General features: G+C 45.5%; 1 protein-coding gene and 1 long non-coding RNA gene across 2 annotated transcripts; both read right to left on the minus strand.

Moving 5' to 3' along the window:
* Positions 1-355: 355 nt before the first annotated feature.
* On the minus strand, positions 356-13507 carry LOC119387295 (steroid 17-alpha-hydroxylase/17,20 lyase). Its single transcript, XM_037654635.2, has 9 exons — positions 13314-13507; positions 10451-10630; positions 8799-8892; positions 6884-7039; positions 5423-5631; positions 5073-5198; positions 2418-2522; positions 1994-2125; positions 356-739 (listed from the first exon to the last, which is right to left on the minus strand). The coding sequence occupies exons 1-9, from the start codon at positions 13474-13476 to the stop codon at positions 387-389; spliced, it is 1518 nt and encodes a 505-aa protein (XP_037510563.1). The 5' UTR covers positions 13477-13507; the 3' UTR covers positions 356-386.
* A 5304-nt stretch (positions 13508-18811) lies between these two features.
* Positions 18812-23579, minus strand: LOC119385116 (uncharacterized). Its single transcript, XR_005182093.2, has 3 exons — positions 23402-23579; positions 21648-21826; positions 18812-20549 (listed from the first exon to the last, which is right to left on the minus strand). It is a non-coding gene; the product is annotated as an uncharacterized LOC119385116 (long non-coding RNA).
* Between the last annotated feature and the right edge of the window lie 3347 nt (positions 23580-26926).

A 26926-nucleotide genomic window follows, 5' to 3' on the forward strand; every position in this document is an offset into this window, starting at 1 on the left:
TTGTCAAGCTTGTTTGGCCTTACGGCTCAGAAGGCACCGAAGTACACAACCGTCTTTAGTAAAGCATTGGCAAACGTTGTTTTTTATTTTACTGACAACAGGATCGATTTAACAGCGAATATAGCTTGGCAAAGCTTTTCTTCGAAGTCAGACTTACCCGCTGAAAGGAGTCCGTGATTTTTGTGAATTGTTTTAGACATTAATAACACACTGAAGGGATCATATATCTTATAAGAGGCGCATCAAGTGAATGAACATTGTATACGGAGCATCGCAAGCACTAAATGAGACACATCACACTCGCAACTAGTTTCACGATAAACACTATTTCGATATACTTTATGCTGTTATGCAATAACAATCAAGGTCATTGGCCGAACCAAAGTCTAGTTCCTTCTCGTGAGCACGATGTTCTGCTTTTCGGGCAGCAGGAAGATGCTGGAGTCATTGCCGTTGAGGTTCACATCCGACGTCTTGCCTGGTGCGCTGCAACTTAGTCTCTGCATGAGTCGCACGAGGATGTAGAACATGTCCACGTGTGCCAGCTTTTCTCCGGGACATGTCCGGGGTCCCATGCCGAAGGTTATCAGAGGGCTGGCGTCCTGGCGCAATTTTCCGGTGGCCGAGTCCAAGAAGCGCTCGGGCCTGAATTCTTCCGGCTTCTCCCACACCCTGGGGTCGTGGTTTACGCCGTAGACGTTATACAGGATCCCGGTGTCCTTGGGTATGACCAAGTCTCCTGCGAAATGTGGACGGTTGTCCTGATTAATGCTTGTGCTTGCTATACATTCGACGTGAATCCTACTAGCTGCGTCTTTGGATAATCTCCACTGAAAGCATATCGCAGAAAGGCGTTGCACCATAATATGTACTGGCTTCTCGTATCAAGCCTGCAAGCATTTCTCTGCATGTGCTCTGACTTTACCGGCACGTCGTGTACTGTAGAGAGAACATTTGTAACATACCTTATAACCGTTTAAGTTCAGTGATTCTGCAGCATAGACACACGAGTGATCTGTAGCACGACCTCTTACCAGAGGCTGCTGCTACGGTAGTAACATTTTTGTAGAAACCTCGCCTTCATGCCCTTACCTTCAGGGAATCTATACTTGGTTGGCAGCGCTACTCGCACCATAACAGCTCGTTATGTAATAATAAATGTTATATTATGCTATTGACATAGCACATCTCTCTCTCTCGTCATTGTAATTACTTAATAGTTGTCTGGCGCCTCATAACAAATTTTACGCGCTTTCAGACGATCATTTTTACGCCTGTGCACATACATATGACATCTACATTTTTCATTGAACAGATAACTTAACACCTTTTACGATATATCAGCGCTTATTGGCCATCACTGGCCCTTGCGTCAAAAAAATCTCATGTCCATTTCGGCAGTGGTTTTATCAGTTTAATGCGTCAAATACACATTTGAAGCATTATAATGATGAAACCGCTCGTGGAGGCCCGTAGGCAAGAATTTTTTTGGGGGAGGGGGGGGGGGGGAACCTGCTGAAAAGCTTGACTATTTGAGAAGCAACAAGTATTTTCGTTATTTGTTTTCGGTAAAACTACCCCATCATCAAAATTTCGGGAGGTGGAGGCTATCCCCCCCCCCCCCCCCTGGCTACGGGCCTGCCCTGGTGCCCTCTATAGGGAGCGGTAGAAGAATCAATGCTGTTAAGGTGTTTATTTGAAGGCACTCAGCGACAACACGCAATGGCGACAGTCAGGTCAAAGCACGGACTCTCAGCGCAAGCGGCGTTCTTTCAGGAGGAGCCGAAGTTGCATTTAAGTTAGTTCTTCCACTACTCTCCAGAGGGCACTAGGGGTTTTTGCATACGGACAGCGACACGAAGAAATCAAGGATTTGGGTCATAAACAGCTTCGTTGTAAAAAAGAACAGCAAAGTGTGTTGACGTACCGCAACAATACTGCGGGCATGTCGCTTAGACCTATGCTTGACATATTGCTCAGTACACATGCTCACCAACTTTGGTCTCAGTGGACGTCTTGTGAGGTAGACCGAGTGGAGCTATGGGCCTGAAGCGAAGTGCTTCCAGCAAGCATGCGACAGTATATGGAAGTCTGGCTCTATCCTTGTAAACTGGTGGCGTGCTCCCTGAAAAAAAAAAGAGTGAATTAATTGCTGAACTGAATTTTCGAGTTTGTAGAAACTCAGCCGCAGGCTTCAATACAGTACAAATAATGACGACACTATCAAACGAAAAGGCAGATATGAATTTTTATAAAGTGTCTTAATTTGGTAGCACAATTTATCACGCAGTCATTGCGTCATTGACAATATCGTAACTTCACATGACATGTCTGTAGATTGACATGTGCCACCGCTGTACTCGCCGATGAAGTCTTAAGCTGGAGATCATGCGAATTTATGACAAAACTGTGATTACCGATGGTGTCCTCGATTTCCTTTTGGATTTTTTCTTGTATGCTCGGTTCCTTCGCTAGCATTAGAAACAGCCACTGAAGTTCTCCAGCCGAAGTGTCAGTCGCAGCTGCAAAGAAGCAATCAATAAGTGAACACAAAAAAAAATTCCGGCAGATCCCACCTATTGAGGGAATCGATTTCGTGCGAAGCAGTCAGTGATTAGCTGCTTGTGCAGCACTTTGAGCCAAGTCTTACGAGGTGTATCGACGTTTTGTGGAACTTGAGTAGTGGTGTGCATGTTGTGGGCAGTGGAGCTTACCAGGCACGTTTAATACACTGGCGTCTAAACGGCACATCACTGGCTGTCGTAACAGAGGCACTCACGTTTCAGCACAGAAGACACTTTTTATCGAAACCAAGTGTAAGTAGCGTTCATTAGCGTATTCATGCGGGGACGAGCAAGGTTAGATTATAGCTCGTTGAGTCATAGGAGTACATATGTAAGGGTTTGTGTGCTACAATAAAATCGCCGACTATAATAAACCGTATGTATTTTCTTTTGTTCAATCTGTGGAATGTGTATATAGAGTTTTCAATGTCTGTTACTGCTGTCCTCGGGTTGATACCGACTGTGAGTCATCTATGGCGCATACCCGCATACCACGAGCCGTGGTATGCTGGTATGCGCAACATTTCACTGAGCGCAGAAAAGAAAAGCGGACGGACATGTCGTGTTTATTCACGTCCATGACCTGTTTACAGATGTAGATAGATAGCTATAGATAGATTAGGATAGATAGATAAGAATAGATAGATAGTAGATAGATAGATAGATAGATAGATAATAGATAGATAGATAGATAGATAGATAGATAGATAGATAGATAGATAGATAGCTAGATAGATCGGGTGCTGTCTTTAGGTCGCAACAAATGCTTCCGGCAAAATCCTCACAAAATTATGAATTTCCCCCGCAGCCTCACCAATTATGAATATCCTTATGCGCCACAGAAGCTTATTGCCCCAAAAGTAAAAGTACTCCTGTATAACTCTTCTTTTTTGTTCCTATCGAAATTACTGCACACTTGTATGGGCCATGACCACTAAATCAAATCTACAAAAAATATCAATCGTACAAAAACCGGCTACTAAGGGTAGTTTATGGATTGCCTTACGGACATACAACTAGATATCTTTTGTTCAATTTGACATTCTTAACATATTTAACTTATACCACTACAGACTACAACGCAGGTATAAAGCGGAGTTAAAAGAACGCCAGGACAGCTTATGCAGTCTTGCCTCGTTAAAGTTGTTTGAGTCTCATTACCCACACCGTCACAAAACACTGGATTTCACCGGCTACCCGCACCAACTATGGCCGGCATATGCTCCACTACCGGTTACCATTCATATTAAATCAGCTAATCGGCAGGCATATTAATTTTCCGGAAATTCATAATGCAGAAATACGGAATTTTCTGTTGCAGGATAATCAATAACGACGCTTACTCACTTACATCATCCTACAGCAGTTGACATTTCATTCTATTTTTCCCTTTATTAGTGTGACTGAATTGATATGTACGCGATTATGTATAATAGGCATTTTGTATGTAACTGCATGGTTATGTGTGTCGGCATATTATATATATATATATATATATATATATATATATATATATATATAGGGTTTCGAAAGAATGTTCCTGGCTATTGGTTTAATTATATGAAAGAAAACTTGTCACAGTGAAAAACATAACAACATTTATGCCGAAAGCTCAGAATAAATGTTGTTATGCTTTTCACTGTGACAAGTTTTCTTTCATATATATATAATATATATATATATATATATATATATATATATATATATATATATATAAGTATAAAAGTATATGCGCCTTCATAAAAACAACTGTTTATTTTGTCTACGTTTCGACGGGAGCTCCGTCTTCTTCAGGACATAACAATAATATATATATATATATACACACACACATAAATTTTTCCTTTTCGAGGAGCGAATGGTAGTGCTCTGTGAGTGTTTTTTTCTTTCTCACGCTTGCTTGAATGCAGACCAATATTATTGCATACATACATAGAACTGTATTTTTATGTGCCTCGCTGCTGTTACCTGTACGGGAGTGGGAACTTCGTCAAGCGGATTGTCGCTTTTATTCCAGCCCCCCTCCATCATATTTTTTGTACTGATGACAAATAAACATTATTATTATTATTATTATTATTATTATTATTATTATTATTATTATTATTATTATTATTATTATTATTATTATTATTTGTTTTTGCTACGGCAGTGTGGTTCCTTGCGTGATATCGGATGATAATTGTTGCCTCCGAGATTCCAGTGCGCACATTAGCGTCTTCTTCCATCGTTTGTTTACTTTTTTTTTTTTGCATGATTAGACACATGACAAAAAGTGGCTTCTGGTAAGATGATACACACTGAAAGCACAGTAAAATATTGCATGATTAAACATTTCGATGGGACATAAGACATCTATAAGCGGCTTCCGTGAAGAAGGCTTCTGAACCAGTGTGAACTTAATCTTGCTAACCGAACACTGCACGTTACAAAAAGAAAAAAAAAGAAAGAAAGACAAAGAAATAAAGAAAAACCCGAGACCTCTTTATAGAAGTGTAGAACACGTACCTCCAAAGATGTTCAGAACAACCTGCACCATATTTCCTTTGGTTAGGTATTCAGCGTCTCCTTTCTCCTCCCGAATAGCTTCCTCCCTAGCAGCAATCATGGCGTGCGTGAAGTTCTCGGTCTTGCCTGTATCGCAGACAAAAAATGCTAAGGTCAAGATCACTGCTTTGACAGTGACTATCTGTGTAAGGGGCACAAGAAAGAACAAAGAGAGCAAAAAGGCTAATCAGAACAAGCGAAACGCGCACATGCATGGCAGTGTTCACAACGCCTTCCGAGAGAGTCTCAAGCGAGAAATATGTTAGAGTCTGGTTCCAACAGTTGTGCAACAGTGTGGTTCCAACATGTACCTGGGACGTAGGTGGCTTCAGCTTTGGTGAAAAGCTTGTTGACGATCTCCCTGAACTCTTCAAACAAGTTTTCGATCTTTTTCTCACGTCCGCGGTACAGGAACGCCAACCAGGGCGCGATGTCGCTCGGCAGTCCGTTGGGTGCGACCTCGACGAATTGGCTGTCGATTGCTTCCAGACGCCGGATATCCTTGTCCCCTTCTTTCAAACTGAGCAAAGAACTCGTTTCAGTATCTGAATACAGTGTTGAAGAATGAAACACGAAAGAAGAAAAGCATTTGCGTAAAGCTTGTCTAGAGCATATTCCTCTTCACCAAGTGATGCCATTAGGTAACGACCGATCATAAATTAGGTCTAACGTTTTTAGAAGATGTCAGAACATTGGAAGCTTTTCGCACTAGAGAGTCGTCAAGCGTCTTCTACAAGATGACATAATATATTTAATGCACCCGCTTCCAGGCCCTTGCTTGTATGGGTCTTTCTGAGGCAGTAGTGACTTTTATCACCAACACCATTATAGCCAACGGTTCAGCCACAGTACATATTTGTATTCATTGCAGGCCTAGAATGTCATTGTCGATATTTTATTATTTATTTATTTTACGCATGTTTAGTGCGCAGAATTTTATGCTCCTAATAATATAATAATAATATCTGGGGTTTAACGTCCCAAAACCAAGATATGATTATGAGAGACGCCGTAGTGGAGGGCTCCGGAAATTTCGACCACCTGGGGTTCTTTAACGTGCACCCAAATCTAAGTACACGGGCCTCAAACATTTTCGCCTCCATCGAAAATGCAGCCGCCGCGGCCGGGATTCGATCCCGCGACCTTCGTGTCAGCAGTCGAGCGCCATAACCACTAGACCACCGTGGCGGGGCAATTTTATGCTCCTATACAGCCACCTCACACCTACTCATTCTCAATGATCCCACCATTGCATTCGCATTGCGCCACGTCTTGTCGCTTTCTTTTTTTTTTACTACAACTGGGCCCTTGTGCCATTAAACACCACCAAATCATCATTACCACCATAAGCATAATCCTCCTCGCACTCCTCCTCATCCTCATCAGTTGATTGAACGGCCTGTCAGGCTGTGTCATGCACCCTTCATTTACAAAACGTGTCGTTACACTATTGCCCTTAGATATTCTTGCTAGAAGATTCTTACGTTTGTACCTATTTAGGCATTAACTCGTATTTATTTGCTTCCCATTCGTTTCTGACAATAAGGACGTTCATAGAAAACGCGTGATAGAAAATGATATTACACCTTCGCCCGATGCGTCATTTGAACTGGCGGGCCGTAATAACGGTGATGTGTTCCGACAGGCTTGCTTGTTGCAGAAACATAACTCGCTAATTAGCTTATCTACTGAGTTTGGGACCCCAGCACGTGCAGTTCACGGAAAGTAACAACAACAACAACAACAACAAATAAGGACAGTACTGTACTCACTCTGTGCCGTAGACGGATACTCCTATCACATTGTAGAGCAAGTAGAAGAAAGGCTTTCTTGAGTCGATGATCTGAGGTCCGTTTGGCAATGAGTCCACGTAGGCATCAACTACGTCTGCGCATAGTTTCTCCAGGGAATCGCTCACGGCGTATTTCCTGCGACAGTCGGAGACGCGGAATACGAGCAAATTTGTGCGTGCGCTTAAGACGGCAAAGCTGCAGCACGCATGTATGTATGTATGTATGTATGTATGTATGTATGTATGTATGTATGTATGTATGTATGTATGTATGTATGTATGTATGTATGTATGTATGTATGTATGTATGTATGTATGTATGTATGTATGTACGTACGTACGTACGTATGTATGTATGTATGTATGTATGTATGTATGTATGTATGTATGTATGTATGTATGTATGTATGTATGTATGTATGTATGTATGTGCCCCGCCACCGTGGTCTAGTGGTTATGGCGCTCGACTGCTGACCCGAAGGTCGCGGGATCGAATCCCGGCCGCGGCGACTGCATTTTCGATGGAGGCGAAAATGTCTGAGGCCCGTGTACTTAGATTTAGGTGCACGTTAAAGAACCCCAGGTGGTCGAAATTTCCGGAGCCCTCCACTACGGCGTCTCTCATAATCATATCGTGGTTTTGGGACGTTAAACCCCAGATATTATTATGTATGTATGTATGTATGTATGTATGTATGTATGTATGTATGTATGTATGTATGTATGTATGTATGTATGTATGTATGTATGTATGTATGCTGCGCCATCAAGGAAATGAGTCAATGTTCATTAAAGGCGAACATCTAGAAGTAAGCAGGCGGTAAGTTCCCATATCAGTTTATCTGCTCCAACTTTAACAAAGCTATACTTGACTATCAAAACGAGTGATTATAAGCCAGCAAGCTTACAATGCATTCACAATATTGATTTAGGTGCTATAGTCTAGTTCAAGCAGAACACGTTTTGTTATAAAAGAGATAAAAACATGGCTGATCCCTCTGTCATAGGAATCGGTATAACACGAAAGTGAAACGTGTTTTCGCAGATGTAGTTGAACGTTTGTTGTGCATTCTTTCGCCCCAAGCGCGAAGGAATGAATGCTACAGCACCAAATTGTAATGTTACGCGAAGAACGGCAAGCCGCTCGAAACTTGCAATGCGTTGCTCAAGCAGAAAGGACGCGCGGAACGAACATACACAGGATGAGCGCGAACTGTCACAGTTGTAACTTATTTCTGTGTGAGCAGGGCGCTCCTTTCGCAAAAGCGGCCGCTGCAGTGAGCGAGGTGACACTCGTGCTCTCAACGGAAACTTGCAGGCAGAGCGCAAGACGTACTACAAACCACTGAGATCACGAGATAAGCGCCCGCACGAGCGACCACGCCCTGTTGAGGCGCGCGCTAATCCGCGTGGGGGACGACTTTTAAAGCGCGCTCTTCGAGCCCTTCGCGCCATCTCGCTAGTGATAACGAGAACACGCAGTTCCGCCGATCTCCGAGTACCACTACCGGCAAATGGTGTACATAAATAGCTCGCCGTTAGCATAGCACAGTACATGCCGTCTGTGGCAGAGTCGTTTCGCGCTGGCGATCGAGAGGTCGTAAGTTCGACTCCCGGTGATAGAACTTTTTGGTATAGTTTTTTTTTTCTTTGCCATATGTTAGTCTTTATATTTTACAACGCCATATCCGTGACGGAAATGCGTCAGTGGAGCCGTGGTGGACCCCGGCAAAAAACACTTTCGTGTTAAAAAAAGGCGGAGTTAAACTGGGCAGAAGATACTGGAAATATTTTCCAGAAACAAGGATTTATGTGCCTATCGTAGAGATCTTGCTCAAGCGCTTATCCTGGGCTCAACGAAGTGACGAAGATTCTCCGCCTCGGGATGCACCTACCTGACAGCCACAAGAGCGACCTTTCTGAGGGCCTTCCATCGTGGGTTGTAGTCTTCGAATAGAATGTCATGGTTTCCCTGAGTTTGCAATTCACCTGTGGCACGGAAATGAGAAAAAAGGAAAGTTCTTGTTAGAAAGTATAGGCATGGACCACGTCAAGGTTCAGGAAATTTAGATTCGGCCATCATCATCATCATCATCATCAGCCTGTCTACGCCCACTGCAGGGCAAAGGCCTCTCCCATGTTCCGCCAATCAACCCGGTCCTGTGCTTTCTGCTGCCACGTAATACCTGCAAACTTCTTACGGCCATAATGTCTACCTAATATTGATTGAAATGATATTTCGAGACATTCGCTATACACGAGCATTACTTTCAAGCGGTTGGCGCTCTACCGCTGAAATGCCCTGTAGCGGCAGCCTCATTAGGTGGGTGAAATACAATAGCACTCAGATACATTGATTAAGGCACGCGTCTACTGGTCAGTTTCTGGACGTTGAATCCCAAAATTTAGTCATTACGCTCACAGAAACAAAAGAGAGACTGGGCATTGATGCGCCGAAATATGAACCTGTAGTCGGATACATCTTTAGAAGTCCGCGGCATTTTCTCTTTGAAGGCGGATGTACATGAGCCTGCACCAATGGGCGCGCACTCCGCACTGACGTCATGTGCCGGACGGCCGGTGACCCTGCTTCCAAGTACATTGCGAAGTGCATGAGCGGGACTACTTCTTTAGTCGCGGCGGCGATCGGCTGCCGCACTTCGGTCGTCTGGGCGGAGCCTCTCCGGACTTCCTAAGTTGTCGCCGACTTTAGTGCATAATAAAGCGGGCTTTTACATCGTTTGCCTCTATCTATCATGACAGCTGCAGTCATAAACACCTTTTTTTCACCACCTTTTCGCCACCTTTTTTCACCGTAAATGTTTTTGTTTTTGGTGAAAATAAAGTTCTTTGATTGATTGATTGATTGATTGATTGAGTGATATTTCACGACGTGATAAACCACCGCTTTGTCGGCTGCGGGTTGGGGTAGCCTTCACTAACGCATACAATTATTGCTTTGGAATGGCTAATTCACTCGTCTGCGCAAAGTGCAAATGAAAAGAGACTAGTGATCACCTTCTGTGCCGTTGTTACTGCTTTCATGAACGGCACCAGACTTGTGTCCACTTAACGGTCTGCCTTTTACAGCATAAGAGATCTTGGGAGCCTGGTATCCTATTTCGTAAGTCCAGAATACCATACGAGCTTTTCTGCTGTACTTCCAGACGCCAGACTTAAGCGCCGACTGTACATAACGCTGCGCCATGCTTGTGAATTGTATAGACTCGTGCCACCTCTTTCACTCACACACACACACACTCTCTTTCTTTATCCCCCTTTCCTCTCTCCACATGTAGGATAGAAAAGCGGGAAAGTTCTGGTTAACATGGGAGGCGAGTCGCATAATAGCACTGTCTGTATAAATGAGAGCTCTACGCAAAAGCGCATGTGGTATAGGATGTCATCACAAGATTAACGGTCATGGACTCCTCGTACATCAATCTATCACTGCGGGTGCTGTTGCCTATATTCATGCAAAAATTGTCGCTTGGCAGCACGCTGAATTCCCTACAAGTAAACAGGGCTTTAAAATACACGAGCTTACCCATTTTGGTCTGGAAGCGTCCGGAAAACTCGTGTCTACGCTCGAGGAACGCTTCGCGAATGGCGGCATGGCCATTCAGGATCACCATGGGCTTGTGGGCCATCCACAGGGTGAACACGTCACCGTACGTCTTGGTCAGTTCGGTCGCCTTGGAGTGCAGGTCCTTAACATTGCGAAGCGCTGCGAGCCGGAAGGACGACGAATTATAGACGCCAACAATACGGTATACATTTCTCCGATGTGTTCTCTCCCTGTAATGTGCGCACCTCGATATCAAGGCTCAAAGATGTTCTACGTAATCGTATAATATTTTAAGTGACACCCTTACTATTCAGCCGCGTTACAAAATAAATTGCGCTGATATGGCGTGTTTCTGATATTTGTAAATGGATTGAGAACACGTAACCTTTTTCGTTCACCAAGGGACGAAGCTCCTTGTTTTTAGCAGCGGAGCTGTTTAAGCCGAGTGTCAGTCGGTAATCTGTGGACAAAAACTATCGTCATCATGAACCGGTGCGCCCTCTCTTCGTCCTCTTCGTCATCTTCTGCTTCGCTCATAGCACACATGCGCCGATTTATCCGGCCACGGCCACTACATTACGTAGCAGCTCTGATGGGTGAGAGAACGAGTGCAGAGAGAGCGAAAGAAAGAAAGAGAGAGAAAGAAAGAGAAAGAAAAATTCTTGGCGAAAAATTTCTAGGCGAAAGAGGATTCGAACCCGCGTACCCACGATTCGAAGGAGAGCATGGTAACCCCTCAGCTATCCAGGCACGCTAGCAGAGCATAACATAGCCTTGTATAGTATAGTATAGCAAGTGGGTGGGAAAGGGAAGTGAGGGTAAGGAGGAGAGATGTGAGGGCGAGGAGGAGGGGAGAGAGTAAAGCATATCATAGAAATAAAGAGAGAAATAGAGAGAAAGGTAAGAAATAAAGAGGGGGAGAAGAAGACATGAAAGAAAGAGAAAGCGAGAAATAGAGAGAGAGAGGAAAGAAAATAAAGACAGAAAGAAAGAGAAAGAGAAAAAAACATGGCTGATCCCTCTGTCATAGGAACCGATATAACATGAAAGTGAAACGCGCCTTCACAGACGTAGTTGATCGCTTGTTGTGCATTGTTTCGGCACAAGGGCGAAGGAATGAATGCTATAGCGAGAAATTCTAATGTCACGCGAAGAACGGCAAGCAGCTCGAAATTCGCAACGCGCTGCTCGAGCAGAAAGGACGCATGGAAAGAACATACACAGTATGAGCGCGAACTAACAGCTGTCACAGCTCGACACTTAAAGCGCGTTGCTGAAACACAAAGGAGGACGCACGAAACAAACTCACAAGTATACAGAGGATGAGCGCGAACTAACGGTCACAGTTGTAACTTATTTGTGTGTGAGCAGCGCGCTCCTTTCGCAAAAGCGGCCGCTGCAGTGAGCGAAGTGACCTTCGTGTTCTCTGTAACTTCAACTCAAACTTGAGCACAAGACGTAACCCCCCCCCCCCCCCCCCCCCCAATCACGACATAAGCGCGCGTGCATCGCAACGCGCGCTGCGAATACCTTTAAAGCGCGCCCTTTGAGCCTTTCGCGCCATCTCGCTAGTGATAACGAAAACACGCGGAAGTGCCACCGTTCTGAGTACCGCCAATGGTAAATGGTGTATATAAATAACTCGCCGTTTGTATGCTGAAGGACGTGCCGTCTGTGGCCGAGTCGGTTCGCCCCGCGCGCTGCGCAGCGAGGGGTCGTAGGTTCAACTCCCGGCGACGGAACTTTTAGATGGGAAGCATCTCTTGCTCGGGGGTATGTCCCTCGGCGTCGGCCTGGTAGTCCACACTCACACTACGCATGCGCAACTCTCCTCCTTCCCTCTCTCCAACAGCTGCGCGTTACTCTCTCCACTTCTCCACCAGCACCTGCTTGCGCTTCTCCTGCGTTCTCGCTTCTGCTCTCGAGGCGCATGCGCTACTCTCCTCCTCTAGTCTCCTCTACTTCAAGTGGTAGAGCGCTGCGCGTGTTCAGTCCAGCGCTTGCTTCGGTTGGCTCCTCTGAAATGCGGGCTCGACATGCCGAAATTCTCTCCTGCGCAGCGCCGTGATGAGCGCCAGCGCATGCGCGTCCCCTCCCCCTCTCTCTCTTCTCCTACGCATCTTCCTCTCGCGCGCCTGTCGACCGCGTTCCCCGCTCGCCCTGTGTCGGTTGACTCCTCTGAAATACGGGCTCGACATGCCGAAATTCTCTCCTGCGCAGCGCCGTGATGAGCGCCAGCGCATGCGCGTCCCCTTCCCCTCTCTCTCCTCTCCTACGCTGCTCCCCTCTCGCGCGCCTGTCGACCGCGTTCCCCGCTCGCCCTGTGAGAATTAACGGCCAGGCTAGAGGGAAGACACTACGCGCGTAGTGTTCGTCTTCGCGTTCCACGACGCGGGGTCGGTAGCATGCCCAACGAACGCCAACGGAACGAGATCGTGCAAGTGCTCCGGCTTCGCATCGCCTCGTGGTCCCCTTTATCGGGAGATGGTGTAATTTTTTTCTTCTAGTCTTCTTCTTTGCCATCTGTTAGTGCATATTTTACAACGTCATATCCGTGACGGAAATACGTCAGTGGAGCCCTGGTGGACCCCGGCATAAATCACTTTAGTGTTAAAATAAAGAAAGAGATAGAAATAGATAGAAAGAGGAAGCGAGAAATGCTTGGCACCACTAGTGCAAAGCTGTCTTGAGTTGTGTGTGTGTGTGTGTTTCGGCACGTACGTCTACCAATAACATGCGAAAGGAAGTCTTGCGATCACGAACTGCCTCCCCAGTGTGGATAAATTCGATGGCCCTGAAGTACAAGAATACAATTCCCTTTGAGTAATTGGGATTGGCTTACCTAAGAGGTTTCCAACAAGTGGAAGTGGAAAGGGTCCCCTCGGGTACTTGGACACTCGATGGTAGAAGCGGCCCAGTAAGTAGGACAGCGCGAAGACCAGCACCGTGGTGATCCATCGCCAATCCGACGCATTAGAGACTATCTTCTCCAGGAGAAGACTCATGGTTGTGCCTTTGGTGCGGGAGGACGAAAGGCTGAAAAAAAAAGGGTGGGAGGGGGGGGGGGGGTAAGTCGCGCTTAAGAAGTAGAGAAAGAAATGACAGAGTAGTCTTTAGAACGCCACCAGGCCTCATTGAAACTCCATAAAATTGCCTCTCACACACATTCGTTCATACGTCACATTGTATTACACCTGGTGTAGAGAAAGAGAGAGAGAGAGAGAAATGAATGAGAGATAGACACGTTGGTTAACCATAAGAGAAATTTGCGGTTTGCCGACATAAAATAAGGGGAAATGGAACACTTGCATAACCCACGTGGAATATTATGCGAGGAACAAAGCTACACTCTTAATAAGGTCCTGGTTAAATGCTGGCTATATGAAGGAAACCAGACCAAAAATATCCGGTTTCCTGGCTATATCTAGCACATTAAGCGAGACCTGATTAAGAGCGGAGGCTAACCTCTCTGGTTAGCACTACACTTTGTCTCTCTCTCTTTAAAGAATAGAGCGAAGCATTGGCGTATTGGCCACTGCACACGCCCAAGTAAAATAGAAGGTTACAAAGTCTCAAGAAATTATGCGCGAAAGATGTTATTTAACAAAAAAAATTGTTTAATAATGAGTAGTAGCGGCTTGTGTAGCTGCTCGCATTTTCTTGTTTGTAGAGCATCGTGAAATAGAAATAGAATAGGATGGTCACAAAAAGTTCAAGGGATCAACACGCCGCGCTCACTCACCCGATCGCCACTGCTGCACAAATACGGATGGACGTTAAGCCGTCACCTTTCGTGAACCTGAAGTGATAAAACGAAATGCTTAGGACGCACGCGTGGGGTCAGAGTTGTCAGATACCGATGCTTCGCAGAACAATGAGATACTACACTCGGTCCTCGTATCCATGGTCACAATCATGACGAGATCAGTTTTTCGCCAACAATAGCCTGGGCTTTGCGCTCGTGTTATCTGAGCCGTCTCGTGCCGATCTGCAGCCCTCTCAAGGGGAAGGTCTTTTGTTTCGTCGCACTTTATTTTTTTGTATTTTTTGTTTCTTCACAACGCCTTTTTATTATCTGTGGTAGCGTCAAGAGTCCAATTATGCTTCGTGTTTGTCGCTAAGTGGCGCGTGGAGACAAAAAAAAAGAAAAATCAATGTGTGCTTTTGTGACGCATGTTGTCAATCGGCTAGTGATTAGACCTCACTATTGCTGCGATGCAGAGAATCTCTTATGTCTGACGAAACATCGGCAAGTTCTCATGCCCTCCTGTCATCCCGGAACTCCTTGCATTCGTAAATTAGACCCGCGGCTCCCACGATGAATCGACACAGTTATGCATCGCCTAAGACTCGGAACTGCTTAAACAAAACACTTCTAAGTGCGTAGCACTTTAGTGGCTCGGCTTGTAGTCCATCCGTAGATCTCATGTGGCGTGATCACGCTCAAGATCAAATGGCCAATACAGGCCTAAAGCAAGCCTAGCAGTGCTCAAAACTGGGTAAAAATAAACGGATAAGCTCTAAAATAATGTAATTAACAGAAATAACCAAGAAGTAATCACAATATTTAACTTAAAATCGCTGAAAACGCGTCGGAAACATGCTACTGACACCAGCGCCGTGCGAGAGAGGGCGCCACTGCCTCGCCGAGCGCGCGATTGCTCCTCCCGCCGGCGCTTTTCAGACGCATTTGTCGCTAAATCTGAAGGGGGAAACAACCTGACGGACCTCGCTGCAGACGACACGGATCTCAACTACCGTAACAAGCAGGCAGTCGTTATTTGCCGCGAGATCGGGCTACAGGTGGCAGCACCGTCGCCGCGCCAGTGTGGATAGGCGACCGGTCGTCGGCGCGTTCGCAAGCGCACACAACAGCGCTTCGTTGTGAGCGATTTGACCCGATTTCCGGCAGACAAAATGCGTTGACTGCAGCTTTCTGGTAATATGTGCGCTCTTCATTCCCGAATTAAAGCACAAAGCTCGCCGAACGTTACTATTACTTGTGAGAGAAGCGCATTCGGCCAACGAACGGGGTTTCTCTCCTTCGGCAACAGTCGGCGTTTTCGCAATGGATGATGTTTTCTTGTTTTATTTGTACATGTTCAGCTTGTGTTCCACCTACTACGCACTGCTGTAGCGCGACTGGATTAAGTATTTACTTGTTCATCTCGATACCCCCCAACAAAAAGAAAGCCCGTATTCCTGCACGATGAGTTCAAATAGCACTTTGTGCACTGCGCGCTCAAATATTCATCCGCATTTCTTATTCACTTCTCCAATTTAGAACATTTGATAGGTTTACTGAGGAAAGTTACGTGGCTGACAGCGCTTTAGCGCTACAGAAGCGTTTAACAAGTCCAGGCTTGTTTTTATTCTAGTAACAGTACACAAAGGTAACTGTACAGCACGGAACTTTCTTCGATTGATTACTTGCACGACAGTAATGGAACAAAGGCCCGGTTATTTCACGGGACCAAAGTACGTTTTTTCACGCGAATAATGTCCACTGCCTTCCGTCAATCTATTACAACGCAACGCAAACGTTCAAGATAATGTAAAGTAATAAAGATGTGGCTTCGCGTGAAATTACTACGACATAAACGTAAAGTAAACAGTTTGGATTAATTTTGACCATCGGGGCTCTTTAACGCGTACCTTAAAGGGACCCTGAAACGGTTTTTTGAAGTTTTGTCAGCGTTTAGGCAGGAGCATCCCCAAATCATTCGCACCAGAAATTAAGCGACGCACTGTGTACCAAGGCCGCTACGGAATTTATATCTATACCCTCCTCCTCACCACTGCCTTGCACCCTCAACTCACAGACACCCTGACATCGCCGGCGATCGCAGCGCTCTCATGAGCGCACTCGACGGTTTGAGCTTCGCGACGGGTTGCGCGTAATCTCGGAGGCCCAACAAAGACGAAGCTCGCGGAGTGGTTGATATCTGCTCCGACAGGTGCCGCCACACTACCAGCAGATCTTATTTTATTCTGTACGGCGACAATCTGCAAAAGCATGCGGACAAACAAAAATAATTCGAGAAACGGTCATCGATAAGCGTAAACTCGGGCAATGTGGTTGTGTCTTCAGGGTGAAGTTACAGCCACAAAAACGTGGATCGTGGCGTTGAACGGATAGCGAGAGCGCGACGCTCATTGCAGCGACGATCTGAAGGGATTCCGCTCGCCAGATGCCTCACGAACATTGCACGATGTCGCAGCTTTACAAGTCACCAATTGCTAGAAATTGCTAGATACGTGGTGCACAACAAGGCTGGGGCAATTAATTATGTCCAAGAAAAGAAACCTCAAGATAAACACTCTCGCTCAGCTCACGTCAACACGGAGTACATTGTAACACAGACAGACGACGCTCGCTGCCCACAGGAGGTACAGTGACGTGTACTGGACATATCCAATCAGATCAGCCGCCTGCGTGACGTCGCGCTTCCAATACGACGCGCACTGGAAGTGGGCGGTTTGAAAACGCGTTTGGCTGAGCCGCTGTGATCGGTGGCGATTCGCAGCTTTAAAGCCTTGTAATAAATTACACAGTTTTCGCACAGAGCTTAAATCGGTCTGTAAATGATCCTTAGGACTTGTTCTACCGGCTCAATGTGTTCGTACATATTCGTCAAAACCGTTTCAGGGTCCCTTTAATCTAAGTACGCGGGTGTTCTTGTATAAATTTCGCCACATGTTAAAATTGCGCAAGGCAACTCGGTTTTGCGATTTCCGTACATTCCATTTTCTATTCTTTTTAGGGGACAATTTAAGCACCGAAGTGTCAGACGGGACTTGACAGAAATATTTCTGTGTAGTGGGACCAGGACCATAGACAACTAAAGCTCGTCGCGTAACCTATGAACGACAGTCCCGAAGTTATACACCTAACCACAACCCGCAAGTGCATGAGAGCCCTTTTTTTACCACTGAGTCGCTAAAAGGCTATATTCACATGCGATTTAATACTTCTCATCTTTAGGGCAACGCCAAGTGCACTATGCAATGCGCTTGAACCACAGAGCGGCACCTACACTGATATAACTCTCGTGAACGGAGGGTACGACGACCACACACAGCACTCTTGACAAGTGCACTCACTGATCTAATTGCAGTACATATACAGCCGATCAAGGCTAAATGCTTCTTTACGTCGCGTTAGGTATACGTACGAGCGGTTAAAGTTGCACTAACGCAACGAAACAAACCGCCTTTTGAGGACATGCATGACGTACGCACACATGCAAACACAACGTGCCTAGCAGACGACGCATGGAGCAATCCACACAGGCGCGGTTCAGTCAGAAGCCGCCAGGTGGCGACTCCGCTCGATCTCGCGGCCAATAGCACAGCATAAATTAGCACGCATGTCCCACACTAAGTTTGCGAATCTCCCTAGCAAGATTCTACTCGTGCCGGTGAAACCGTACATACTTATACTCCAAACATTGCCATCATCGGCGGTTTGGTAAACGGAGCAGTAGGAACTCTACGAACGGGAATTGCTGGGTGCCCGTGCTACGCACTTCCTCAGGTTGCACAGTAGTGGAGCTACATTTAGCGCAGGATTTAGAACTACAACAATTGCTACACAAGAACGAGATTTTTCATTTTTTTATTTCGAATTCAGCGTGCGTCATCGTCAACATGTTCGTGCGGCCACGACGATGAGGATGTGCATCATCCGTTGCTCGACTGTCCCAAGCACACCACACATAGACTCGAACGGAACTCCACTTGCTGGACTACGAGCGAAGTTCTCATTGCCGAAAATTCTAGGCCATGGCCATCGTGGATAAATCACATAGCAATGAAAGCGTGTCAAGGTTTTTCTTTTTTTAAGACACTGAAATGTGCAATGTTATTGAGCGAACTACACTGAAAGTGTGCACTGCGATTGTATGTGTGCTCTGTTATTACGAGAACTTTTGAACTTACTAGATGCAGGACTGCATATGTGTATGTGTATTCTTCTTAATCCTAAACACACACACACACACACACACACACACCACACACACACACACACACACACACACACACACACACACACACACACACCACACACACACCACACACACACACACACACACACACACACCACACACACAACACACACACACACACACACACACACACACACACACACACACACACACACACCACACACACACACACACACACACACACACACACACACACACCACACAACACACACACAACACACACAACACAGACCAGACTGGGAAATAAAAACTCATTGCGCCTCATATAGTGACTAATATATGATGGACGTTTACATTTTCTTGTTTATTGTATGTGAACTAAAATTGGGAAGATCGACCACATCTTTCCACACGTAGAGGAAATGAAACGTTTGCGTGCCGCGCGCGTGGACAGTTTATCAGTTATTTATTGTCCACGAGAAAATCTCTTAGAGCCTCGAGAGCCAATCTATGTTTGTTCTGATAGGAAGAGGACGGAGGGGTGGGGGTAGGGTGGCGCGATTGTGTGCAAGCACTTTGCCTACTCAATAAGGGGCGCCCATGCAAAGTGTTTAGACGACTGCGATAGACCTCTCCGTGCTTCTCACGTGAGAGACACTGTGGACGCGCTTTGGGAGGCAGTGTTCCACGGAAGCTTACATTATGCTGCACTGCCGGTGCTTTTTGATTTTTCATTTACGTGAGCTTGTATTCTTCTCCTAAATCTAAATAATCGGATAGCTTTTGGGATATATTGACCTACGGCTGGTCGTATAGTGGTGAAGGGTGTGGCTGGACGTCTAAGGTGATGCTTCGTCACGTCGCATTACCGAACATACAGACTACAATACTAAGCTTAAATGATTCACGAATGCCGACAGAGCACCATATACGTTACAAGATTGCAAAAAATCAAGTATATATTACAAGGTTGCCAAGCGTCAAATCTATTTTACAAACCTGCTGCCTTGTACAACACGATTTCTGGGCCATTGCTCTTCGGATATGTCGGATTGATGTAGATGTGAATGCGTTCTTTGGCGGACGTGCTGAGTATTCTGCCAAGTAAGTACTGCTTGAGTGCACACAACTTGCTTCAAAAAGGCTAGACAGCCAGTACATAGACTTAACGACCACCTTGCCATTCCCCTTCTTTTTCATCCTCCTCAACCTTCAAGAGCATATGCGTGCACGCGTAACATCTACCCCTCAAATAGCGTCTACAACGATCACCATCGAAATTAATTGCCAAAAGAAAGAAAGAAACGGGGTTGGTTTTTTGAAGCCTTTTGGCGTTACGTTTAGTCGTGGCTTCAGTTTGCGCAGCTTTCGCAACCTTCTGACGTACCGTGAGAAAAGAATTTTCAACGCATATTTATCACAGTTACAGCAGTCCACTGCCCTTTGCACAGAAGCTGCACGAACACTCCGCCGATTTCATGCGTGTTATCTAACCCTTGCGGCGCTGAAACACAAAATTACAGCGAGCTCTGTCTCTGACACACTCTCCCCAATGTCGACTGGAAGCATGATGCGATTCCCAGTCAAGAACGGAAGCTTCGTGAAAAAAGTTTTATTACAATCATTCGTTAGTTTTAAGTGGACGCCTTTGATATTAATGTCGCGACCTGTGATGTGGACCTGTATATAAAGTATCGTATAGAGTGTATATTTCCTTGATGTTGAAGCGAACTGCATATGACTGCTCTGTTGAAATTGTTGTGTTCTGACATATAATTATCTAACTTCAACTTTTTTTTTGTGAACTCTGTGTTAGTGTGTTTAAAACTTTCTTGTTAGTCTGCATGTTTCATAGAGTCGGTAAATATTTACTGCGCACTGTTTTGCCTAAAGGGCATGACACACGATGCCAGCCTCTTCTACGCACACAGGTAAAAAAGAGAGAGAGAGAGACGCATGTCGCACATGATGAGAATTGTCAGGCTTTCGTTCATGATCACGTGGTGGAGTTCATCTGCTAGCTTCCGGCGTCGCTTGTTCTACAACCAGAAGAGCCACTTCTCATGGCGAATGTGGTCGTACTTCGTAGACTTGCCGTGAGTCGTGCTAGATTTAGACCTGCAAGGGACCTGTAAGAAATAAGGAAGTGAATGCATGCAACGCTCGGCGGTTGAAGAAATTTCTGAGAAATTTTTCAGTGATGACAAACGGGGTGGCGAAACGACGTGTTCAGCAGCTGGTTTTCCTGACACACAAAAACGCATCTTCAAGACGAACATTGAGTGCTCATACGTGTGCCGTCTGTATTCTCCTTAAGTTAGTTCACAGCGACAAGGTATACGCAGAGTTAAGGTATAGGAGCGAAGCCCGAGACGTGCTTGTAATTCTCGCCATTTCCAGCATTTGCTCAGTTTACTACGACACCATATCAAGTATTAGCCGACATTATCCGACAAGAAGCCGACCATGCAAACGTACAAAATCCCGGCAAATAATGCATGATTAAAAGCTTTGGTTTTTGTATGCGAATTTTGAACGCAAAGGTGCATATTTCTTGACCTGAGAACGCTTATCGGTGCCGTCTGATGCCTAATTTTGTAAATTCCGCTGATGGCATAACTGGCTACTGGCACATCTGTATACGGGCAGTTGTACGGGTAGTGCAGGTTAGGTCATACAAAAAGTCGGATTCGTTCTATGAATGTGATCTTTCGTTTGTGAGCTATATGCCAGAAGAAGACAGCAACAGCAACAGCAGCTAACAAAGTCTGGGAGGATGTTTTTTTTTATTTACAGAAATATTGCAGGCCTGAGAAGCGCCCATGCAAGAGAGGCATCATGTAAGAGCAACAACATGAAGTAAAGATTAAAAACAATATTGGTGTTCAAGAACAAACAATACAACGCTGCAGGTAAAGATAAGGCATATAATCATGAGCAAAGTACTGTACAGCAGATGAACATTGGTGTAAGTCGTACTGAGGCATTGTGCAGAATCGAAGAAATTATATTATCTCAGCAGCTCTGTCAGTGATATGTAGAGACATGAGGAAGCCTAGGGAGCTTCCAAAATGACAAGTGGAACAAAATAAACGATGATCACTTGAAGCTTTGATTTTGCTAAACGTAAGATAAGGCCGGGCAAGCAAAAGAATAACAGTATAGGTCACGGATATTGCACAGAAGCGGCTCCTATCCGGATATGTTCTTTGACCGCCCTCTATCACCTGTTTCGTCGGTGGAGTTCGTGCTGATACCTGGGCTCTGGACAAAACGAACTTCGCCGCAGACGGTGTAATGAACCGTGCAAAGGTCCACTGCCCGTTTTTCTTTTGCTCGCTGCGTGAAGACGTCGCCATTTGCTTGAGACAGCTGCGTCCTTCCCAACGAAAAGGCGTTCGTCGACCTGAGTGAGAAAACCATCAGTACATAATGACAGAGGAAGAGTCAAGTGTTGATCACGTTATTTGTCGGCCCGTTTCGTGTAAAGATGAGTTGATGGCGCGTGTTGTCACCCCCGTTTAGCTGTTTACAAAAGGTTCGCGACCCCATGCGCTATAGCAGAGGCAAACTTTGTAAGAACAGGTCTAAATATTTAGTTTCTGGTCTTACCTTCCTTTTTTTAAAGGAAAATATTCAGATTCTCTTTATGAGTAAGAGGAGAAGGACAAATTAAGGGCAATAATTTTGAACAATTTGCCATGGTGGGGCATCAAAATATCGTGTCGTGGATTTTGTAGACAGCAGATAGATTATTGGACTTATAGCTGTCAAATCTACGCAGATAAGAATATTAAATGTGCTAATAATGCTAAAATGTTGCGAAATCTACATGACATATGAGGCATGTAAACACTTGATCTGGCAGTGGAGCAATGGACAGGCTACAACGTGCGGAAAAACCGGCAAATTTCAGAGTGAACCACTAGATACGTAATATTCTTCTAATAATCAAAGGAAAATATTTTACGAACTTAATTTTTCAAATTATCCCTCCCATGCCAAAGCAACAAATAAAAAAAAATGAAGCGCTGATTACAATCATGACTAAATGCTTCAAATGGATCATAAGAGTTTTGAACGAAGCTATGCTAAATATTTATTCCCATATGCCAGCTCCGTCAGACAAAATATAATGTTTTGCAAGAATCACGCATAAACGTCTGCAACAAAAGCACATGAGCATGCAGTAAGTTCTCTTTTTGTTGTTGTTGCTGTTTTTGAAAACAACGATACACTCTTTCTGACGTGGTTGATGGACTTTCAAGCAGGCATTCTTGATATTGCTCGCGTGCCCTTATTACTTCTGAGAATTCAGACGTAGAGTATGTGATGATGCGACAGAACTCGTACAAAATTCAAGATTGTTAATTTGCTCTGCTGCTGTAATTATTCATTGGATCAGAGCATGCCTTGATTTTGTCAGCGCACAATTTTCAACGAATAATACACATTGTCACCCAAAGGTGTTAATTTTAACATTTGTGTTTCCTTGTGTTGAATATTCTGTGTAAAGTAACGTCATTTTTACATAAATGAATATGCAATAAATGGTTAAGCACTTCTGTATGAGGCTTTAGGTGACCGCTTAAAGCGCGTGCAGGTTATACGTATGGATCATACAAGTACGCCATCAGCACGGGTATTTGACAGCTAGGAGGAACGGTTCATAGAACATACTAATAACGTTTCAAATTTTAGTTGATATTAAGCAGAAGCTTCTTGACAACGCTGTTGTTTACAAAACAAGGCTCAGACACAAGTAATATTGGTTTATTTTTAAGGAGAGGACACTTGAAGTGTCCGAGCAGCTGTTAAAGAGGAAGTATTAGGGGCTGACGACAATGCTACAATAATGTGAGTGGTCGAAGACCTGCTTCTTCTGTCCATCATTTCCAGTTCCATTTCCAAAGCTGTAACACACCTTGCAAAAAAAAGAAAAAAAAAACATAACTGTCGAGTGAATATCGGTATGACTCACCCTGGCTGTCAGAGCCGCCCGCAACTAGCAGCAAAGAAGGGAGCGTGTCCAGTTTTTCGGAAACATGGCAAAAACCACGAGGCGACAGTCGAGTGCAAACTGTTCTGACCTAGCCGCGATCCGCCGAGAGAAAGCGAGAAGGCATCCTATGGGATACGCTATACGAGTGACGGTTGCCGTGGGAGCTACGCTCGCTGATACGAGATAAGCCTGTCTGCGCAGCTACTCGGCGATAGAAGGCCCACTAATCTAGAAAAATGGAGGCGATGCTGCTTGTTGTGTGCAGCGATAAGTTTATATGTCGGGTTGCTGACGGGTTGTATATATGTACTTGTATTGAAGATGGATGCTGGTTTCGTGCCGGGTGTTGACCGAAAGAATGCCATGTAAGTACACTGGTGTAAACATATAGGACAGCACTAGTATTATCTTCATCTAGCACTATAACGTAAATAAGCGTGCGTGCGAATGGCGATAGGCGAGGGGGTGAAGGTCAGAAGACAGACAAGAAACATTAACAAAAGGGCACCAAGTGCAAAAAAGAAGACGCACTTGTAACGACGGCTGCAAGGGGGTTCCTCTCTGGCGCAAGTTAACGCACGCGAGCCAGATGAAGGCGCGTGGGTTATTGTATAAAGAAGACACTCTTACTAGATTTGTTGAGCACTGTCGTGAAAAAAGAAGGCGTTCTGTTTAATTAATATCGATGGACTGCTTAGGCTCACTGTATTCTGCTTTGGTATTACAGTGTGTTTGCGCATCTCTCCTTCGTGACGTTTAATTTTTTACGGCGCTGTATCTGTGAACATGCTTACGCAAAGTGAATTGCGGTTTGTGTGTACGGTAGCTTTATCAGCTAGTTGTCGTTGCGGCGTTTCACAGTGGAACGTACGGGGCCTATGGGTTGGTAACCTTCCGCAGCTTGCGGTATGCGTAGTCGAACAGTATCGATAGACTAACAAAATTCGTTGTTGGGCTAGTTGGTTCTCAATCTTCAATTACTGGATAGCGCGAATTCCAACAGGACAAAGAAGGTAGCGCCTGTGCAAAGAAGTAGCGCCTGTCCTGTGCCTCTGTGTGCCTTCTTCGTCCTATTCGAATTCGCGCTGTCCGGTATTGAAGCCTCGGTAGAGCGGGTAGGTACGCGTTTAGGGAAGGAATTGGGGGTTGGGGAAGGAGGTGTACTAAAGAGTTGTGCAGACTGAGAATAATATTGGTGGTCAAAGAAAAAAAAAATGTCTATATTTGTCCACGTGCAACATAAAGCTGAATACATTGTAAATTCGTGCAATGCGCTGCTGCATGCTGAAGCTTCTATGCTAGTGTGCTGCGGGCCGCATTTTACTTGGCCTCGGACGCCTGATCCTTACCGGCCACTTTTTGCCGAACACGGTACTCGCGCGCTCTGTTGAAAAATTAACTCGCCACATGACTTTCGCTTCATATACACATCGCAGTAGAGACTGTTATCAACACTGCTGCTTCATGTAAGCCGAGCGGAGAATTGAATACGGTGGTAGAGGCTGCATGTTGTCATGTCTTTCTTCTTAGTACAACGCTTTCAAAACTATGTTCTAAAGACGGGTCGATATCGATGCTCTTCAAGACCGTGGACGACTGACTGTGAAGAGTGCACTTCAGAGATCCCCTCTTGGCGTTCCACCATCATCTTTTATTCGCTCGTGCTTTTTCACACTAATAGTGTTTCTTTACGCGATGAACAGATTCGCCCCTGGATTGGACTGGAAAAAACTTTGTGTCCTGCAGGACGCGCTTAGCGCGTAGCGGACCCTCCCATCTCATTTAATGCTCCATGCAAGATAACACTAGTGGTACAACACCTGCCTACATGTGTCCAGCGATTTCAAGATGTTTGGTGAGTCGGGCAGCCACCTTTCAGGCTCTTCGTCCAAGATTAAAAAAAACAAACAAACAAACAAAAAATCCCGGTCCTTCCACGCTTCGCTTGGACAACCGTCGTTATACGTCGTACGCCCGCGTTCTGTCGGGTTAGAGGTATAGGGGGCAATAAGCATGCAAATTACCATGTACTCACGTGTCGGAAGCTGATAAGTTGATAACCGTGCAGTACAGTGTTAATTTGCGTGTCCTTTACGATCAGCGGGCAGAGTATTTTTGTTATCTAGGTTATCTACATACTCAGTTTCTCTTGTTTCGGTATGCACGGCGCCCGAGTCCACGTCACGACAAGCACTACGCGAGGAAGTTTATGGCTCTTGTAATGTTTATCACGATGTTCCAGCAACACTACCATCATGGTGACTGTTCGACGAGTTCATGCATTGTCTGTGGTGGAGGGGCGCGGGGATGCGATAGACGGATGTAGGAGACTTCTGTGATCATCGAAGCTGTGCAGCTCTAATGTCATGGCAAAACTGGAATCTTCAGGGCATGGCTGTCTCAAGTCGCGTCGTCCTTCCCATCCGGTTAATTTTAGATAGTCGATGAAGGCTGGGAGCAGAATTACTTTGGATTTGCCTCCAGAAACATGAAATTCAACCAAACTGTCGACATTGCAGCTGCATGAAGGTTACCCAGGATCACATTCTTTGGGAATGCGAGGCGAACCCTCCTCCAAGGACGATACTGCCAGCTTCATTCCACGAAGCGTGGGAGTCACTCCTGTCGGTAATCGACTATCTTATTCAGGCAAAAGGGATTAACTGGGCCGACACGGTCGTGACAAGGTGCTGGCCACCACCCTTCGAACCACCGGTAAGCTACTGTCAATGACCTCGTTGGGCCATGAATGGAGTTCTCTCTCCCATCATGTGCATTATCCTGGCAACACTTCGCTGGTCAGTGACCTGGGGGGAATAGGCATGTTTATATCGTGACAGTCTATAGAAAGTCCTCCTTAGAGCACACGGACACCATGAGTCATAGCCTCATTTTGCATCCTTCACTGGCGTGTTCGCAGATTTGTGCACTTTGCGTAACTGACCGTGCGTACAGTTATATGGTTTTATGCTTGCGCAGCAGGATCCCAAATATTTTCCTTTCCACGCTCACCCGCTACCTCACCATTAGTGTACGGTAGTAAACTAGACCCTCGTGTCGTTCACCACCCTACCTTCTCTTTGCTTCCTCCCCCCCCCCCCCCCCCCCCACACACACACACAAATACACCAGTGTTCCTCTCACTAAACGATTTGCTTGCGAGTGGCAACACGGAAAAAGAAGAATAAATCACTCTTGCGATCTGTAGGTCATCTTGTGTCCGCTTCAGCTCGTCCAGTTGTAATTGTCCTTTAAGGCGCGTTCACACTTGGCCTCGAAGGGGGCGAAAGCGGCAAAACTCATCGAAAGCTCACTAGCTTCGCCGACGAAGCGGCCGGAAAACCAGGCGGCGAACACTACGCGAAAAAATCGGTCCGAGACCAATTTTTTCGCGACCAATTTTTTCGCCACGCGAAAGCGGATTGCCTTTCCGCGCCGCACTTTGGCTGCACTAGCTTAAATCACTTGACGCAAAGAACCGGCCGCAAATTCAACATGACGGTC

This window comes from Rhipicephalus sanguineus, chromosome 3 (genome assembly GCF_013339695.2).
Source record: "Rhipicephalus sanguineus isolate Rsan-2018 chromosome 3, BIME_Rsan_1.4, whole genome shotgun sequence".
Taxonomy (NCBI): Eukaryota; Metazoa; Arthropoda; class Arachnida; order Ixodida; family Ixodidae; genus Rhipicephalus; species Rhipicephalus sanguineus.